Below are 5,690 nucleotides of genomic sequence, written 5' to 3'. Positions count from 1 at the left end.
TGGAGCATTCTCTTCCAATTTTAATGGCCGATTCTGCAGAAGATCATCAGCTCAGTGAGCTCTGCAGAATGCGCGAACGTTTCCAGTGCTCCTTTAACGCTGTTGGACACGGTTCATGCCCAGCTTTGTAAAGGAATAAACTGTTCAGCCAAAGTCATTTGCTGGTGTCCAGCCCTACATGTTGGGGCTTGTCTCAAAGCTCTGAGCATTGCTTTGAAGGACACAGCATCTCATCAGGGAGTGTGAACATGGAGAAACTACTTGTGTTTTTTCCTTCCCCAGTGACTATCACAAGAAACAGAATGCCCTCAGAGCACTTCAAAAGAAAGCTCTGGACAAGAATCCAGATGAGTTCTACTTTAAAATGATACGTTCTGAGCTCCAGGTGAGAATCTTAAGTTTTCTTCAAGCAGGCTTACACTCTGCTGCTCTAAGTAACAGAATTATTTTTTTCTATATAGATACATACACTTTGTTTTGTCTTTGATTTATGAATTAGTAACTGTATTAGCAGACTTGCTTTGGTGCCTGTGGAAGGCACTGAAGAATATGAGGGGCAGAGGACAAAGAGTTTCTTTTGCTTTTATTCTTAGGACCCTTAGTACAATGGAATGTACTAATTAGCTGGAATGGTGTCTTTCTGTAAGCGACATGTTCTGTCTGGTTTCAGGATGGAGTTCATGTAATAAAGCAACCAAAGGATGAAGTGACCCCTGAACAGGTGAAGCTGATGAGGACACAGGATATTAAATACGTGGAAATGAAAAGAGTGGCAGAAGCCAAGGTGATCACTTCTTCAGTGTTTCCCAGTTTGCTCAGAAGTGTTCTTTTTCTTGTGGGTTTGTTCCTGTTGTTGGCTATTGTGTTTGTTTAGTGGAATCTGATTTGTGTAATGCTGCAAATGACAGATGGAAATGTCAGTGGAGCTCTGTATATAGCACCTAAAGGTAGACCAAAAAGTAAAAATTATATTATGCATTATTGTAAAAATGACAATTTGTGAGGAACATTCCAAACTTTAAACATGTACTCTTCCTTCTCATCTTTATAAAGAACTGAAGATTATTGTTACTGCAGTGGGGTGTTTGACTATGGTGGGCAGGGAATCAACAGAAATACGACCCTCTTCTTATATGTTTTATGCTCTGTCATTGATCCACACAGCATCATTGCAGATAAAGTCAGCTTTGAATTTTCCCTCATGATTTTGCTAGTGATTTCACAGCAATCATTCCTACTTTATCTGCCATACAGATAACTTACTGTTTTGAAAATGGATTTGTGCATATTTAGCAGGGTGCTACCGGAAATTACTGTCAACCTCGAATGAAGATGCACGATAAATATAGACTAGATGTTGTATTTTCAAAGACTAAAAAGGAAGGAAGAGCTCAGATGTGTGAAAAACAAAGAGGAATGTACTTCAGCCAGACATTCCTTACCTTGTTCCGGATGCTTGGCAGAACAGGTTTCTTTTTCCGCAGAAAATCGAGCGGCTGAAGTCTGAGCTCCATCTGCTGGATGCCGAGGGGAAGAGTCCCAACAAGCACGTGTTCTTCGTGGACACCAAGAGAGAAGGCAAGACTTCAAATAGGTTTTATCAGAAAAACCCTGCGGTGGTTTATTGTAGGCTGTTTAAAATAGCGTGCTGCTTTCTTTATGCTGTTATTAAAAAATGCTATTTTTTCACGTAATTCAGGTGCTCTAGAAATCTGTTCTTATTACTAGATAAGACCTCAGTTCTGCAGGTGCTGTGTTGCTGGGGCTTCCATCGCTGTCTGTCCTTAAGCCACGTGTTTGGGAGGTTAGCTGAACATTAATCTGAGAAGTCCATGTGAGTATGTTCCTAAATTTCTTTTTATTTACAGTTCAAGAGTTTGATATTGCAACTCACCTGGATACTGTTCCAGAGCTCGTAGGTAGAGTGTACAACCGACCGACCATTGCAACCCTGCAGAAAGAGACTCTGAAAGGAGCTACTGATCCTGCCCACTTAAAGGTGCTGCCACTTTGTGTTATAGTTTTCTTACGTTTTGCATCTTTTATGTAAGCTCTAAAGAGGATTGGACTGTTGTGGGGAACAAAATTCTGTTATCTTAAGGGTTTTTATTGGTGACACAAGGCTGTAGCAGATGCCAGTTAGTCATCAGGTGTCTGGGGCATACAGTCAAATCTCCTGGACCGACATGGGGAACCTGTTCAATTGTATCCTCATTGTCTGTAGACTATAAATCAAGAGTTGTGGAGTGGTAGAGCTGCAATCAGGTAGTTTCCCTGGCAAAATTGATAAAGTTTCTATTACATGATGTACACCTATGGGACTATCTTTTCATTAGATTGCAGCTGTTTTAAGTCTGATTTTTTTTCAGCATCCACTGTTAAGTTTCTCCACACACCTCCCCAAAAAAGTTGGCACCCCTGAACAGGATGTAAAGTGTCTTCCTCCAAAATGGATATATCTGTTGTTGGTTTTCTGATGTCATGGTATTTTTCAGTTAGATTCTGAACCTCAAGGGGCTTGAGATTGAAGATTTATCTTCCTCCTTCTCAAAGACATTTAAGATAGTCTCACTTCCTGGCTTTCCCAGTTTAAAGTGTTTCACGATCCTTCAGGATGAATTGCTTACGCAATCAACTTTGGCTGCTGCATTTTAACATCAGCACTTCTGTCCTAGAAGGAGCTGCATTCAGCTTTAACACTGTAAATACCACTTGATCAGTTAAGATATGTTGAGCAGTCCTATAAGCTTGAGTTGGTATGTGTAAAGTAAAATAAAGTTGTCTGAAATTGCTGATTGCTAAATTTGTAACTTGCTGTTTTCTGAATCAGATGTCAGATAACAAACACCCTGTGGTCCCTTTCTTCTTGGCAGCTTTCTCTGGCTTGTCAGTAGGCTTGTCAGTAAAGCAGTTTGACAAGTTGTAGACTGACAGGTTTTCTCCTCTAAATGTCTGAGTCATATTTCAAGCATGTTGGGATCTGTTCTCCTTAATTTAATTACTTAAATCACACCTGCAGTAGTACCATTTTTGTGCTGGGAAAGCCATCCACTCTTGGTAGGTGAACATGACCAAACAAGTTGCATTTTGGGAGGCCCTCGTGCATTTTCAAAGCACTTCAGGAATTGGTCTCTGGTCTGTATTTTTTTGTTTGTTTTCTTCCCCTTCTGGATAAATTGGGTTTTCATTAGCGAGTTAAATGTTATCTTGCACTCAACACTGAAATTCAGAGGATTTACAAAAATTAAATTCGGGTCACTTATTGAGCCAAGTTACACAGCATCTAAACCAGGTTAGAAGAGGTTTGGAGTTTTATGTTTGGATTTAGGAGATTAAAATGAGGATAAAGAATTACGTCCTAACTAGAAAATCTGGAGTTTGAGAATCAGGATGTTAAAACTGTTCTCTGGAATCTAGCCACAGAATCAAATCAGCATATTCTTTAACATGATTATGATTTTAAAATGTAAAAAAGGTTTGTGAGGCTCAAGTGCCTCAGAATTGGTCAGTTATTGACCATAATGTCTTGTTAGGCTCTGACTTTAAAATGCTTTTTTTTTTTCTTTTTTCCTTCTCCAGAAATTGGCCCAGCAAAGGAAGAATCAGTATGACCTCCTGAAGCAGCGCATCGAAAGAGAAAAGGCCCTCTTTGTTGTGGCACAGAAAATCCAGACACGTAAAGATCTTTTGGTGAGGGATTTAGTTCTGGTTCCTTGAATCTCTTTCGTTAAGGTTATTAGATCCAGTTTTATGTGTGTTTCTTTGCTGATTTTGTACTGACACTTCCACATAACTCCTGAAAATAAGAAATCCTCTTTCAGTATGGAAAAAGCAAGGAGATGAAGCATTCCAGCTATGCCACAGCCAGTAAATCATATCTGTTAGTCCCTCTCTTCCCATGGCAGCAAGGGCAAAGACCCAGCTTTGAATCGGTGCTCACATGTCCTTTCTAAACTACTGTGGCCACCTCTCAAGTACTAAATGAATACTTTCAAGTCACAGAGGCAGGGAATTCCATAGGTTATGGGAACATCTTGAAAATCCCAATGACCAAAAAATTGCGTGTCACTGGGACTCACCATTCACTAGTGCTGTGAATGGAACAGGCTGTCCGACAACTGAAAGGTGGAAAGAGCAAATGGAAACAATTCCCACCTAACCAGGGGAAAGTGACCATTTTTTCACTAATGCCATGTCAGTCCCAGACAGGGACTTTCTTATTTATGAGGGCAGGGTTGGTTTTTTTTTTTTTTCCCTTCTTACATGCCAGCAAATATTTTTCTCTTCTTTTTTCCAGGACAAAACTCATAAAGTAAAGGTGAAGAAAGAGACAACAAATAGTCCAGCTATTTACAAATTCAAGTTCCAGCGGAAACGTTGATCATGCCATTGCATAATTGTTACCATCTTTGCATAGAAAGAAAGAGGATTCTCCTCATGAAGTACTGAGGATGCACCATATCCATTTGGTTTTTTGCTGCAGCTTCCTAGCACTTTGTTACAACAAATTACTGTGGGCCTGTGGTAGCCATAAATATATTGTATCTAATTAATTGATTAATAAATCAGAGTTTGTTCTCTTGGTATTTACAGGGGGAAGCCACAAGAGGTGCCTGAATGCCCTAGTAACATGCACCATAAACAACCCTTGAAAAGTCAAGGTCAGACCTGAGAGGCTGGGAGGTGGGTGCCCACAGCACACTGGGATTGTAACGTGTGGCTCCAGCCAGTGGCCGTGACACAGCCAAAACCACAAGAGATTTTGGGTCAGTCTTTTTAGCTACCTTTTCAACCAGGTTAAAGTTGAATTAATATTTTTCTCATCATGCCTCTCCCACAAATCCCTCTAATTTTCCTGTTCTGCTTTATCTGCACAAAGTATCTCATTTTAAAACATTAGAGGTGAAAGGCATTGCTAAGAGGCCAGGGCTAAATTTGGGCAGCATCTTAGCCAGACTGTTCTGGAACACTGCCAACAGCAGGGAATTGTTTTTTATTTTCCCCAGTATACACAAAGGAAGTAAAACTTGCCCTTTATCAATGAATTTCCATCGCTGAGGAGCTTGTTTGTGCATACTCCCATTCAGTGGGCTGGTGCCCGTGCCACATGGAATTTCGGGTGCTGCTGCTGAAGTGGGAGCAGAGGCGATACTGAAATTCGGGTACAGGGAGAGACGACGCAGGAGCCAACTGTGGGACAAGTGTTTGTCCTCGTTTGTGCTTGTTGTAGCGTTGGTGGTTGCAAGGGGGTTGCAGCTGAGAACAATGGAGATGCACCCCGAGTGTCCTGGAGCAGTTGGGGCAAGTTGAGAGCCTGGGCGTAAACATTCCTCCCCTTATCTCTCACGCTGTGTCTGCCAATAAGCAGCACATGCCCATGCAAGATGGTGGTGGTGGAAAAACAGAAAAACAGACAAAACCCCACCACGCTCCTCAGGCTCGTCCCACTTCGGGAGTTTTTCTTCACTGAAACGCAACATTGGGGCGTGCTCGGGTGCAGCCGCGGGTGTCGGCTCTGCCGTGGCAGACTCCCCAGCTCGCAGCAGTTGAGGGGCGGCTTCTCCTGGGAAGGACTAAGGGAGGCGGCTGCTCTCGGAGCAGATCAGACGCTCCAGCGAGGACGGCGAAGTTTCGCGATTTCGCCGTTAAGGGCGCGCTGTAAAGCCGGGCGGGCCCGTTCCCCGCAGGGA

General features: G+C 42.2%; 1 protein-coding gene across 1 annotated transcript; it reads left to right on the top strand.

Annotated features, from left to right (window-relative positions):
- Window positions 1-282: 282 nt before the first annotated feature.
- On the top strand, window positions 283-4,381 carry UTP11L (UTP11-like, U3 small nucleolar ribonucleoprotein (yeast); the record flags this gene model as incomplete). The annotated part of the gene is made up of 6 exons (XM_008944982.1): window positions 283-385; window positions 671-784; window positions 1,485-1,578; window positions 1,869-1,999; window positions 3,580-3,690; window positions 4,298-4,381. Coding segments are annotated over 6 exons (637 nt in total), but the record flags the coding sequence as incomplete, so codon positions are not given.
- Window positions 4,382-5,690: the final 1,309 nt, after the last annotated feature.

This window comes from Merops nubicus, unplaced genomic scaffold (assembly GCF_000691845.1).
Source record: "Merops nubicus isolate BGI_N331 unplaced genomic scaffold, ASM69184v1 scaffold44717, whole genome shotgun sequence".
Classification (NCBI taxonomy): domain Eukaryota; kingdom Metazoa; phylum Chordata; class Aves; order Coraciiformes; family Meropidae; genus Merops; species Merops nubicus.
Note: the sequence above shows the minus strand (reverse complement) of the source record. Positions and strands in the feature narration are given on the sequence as shown.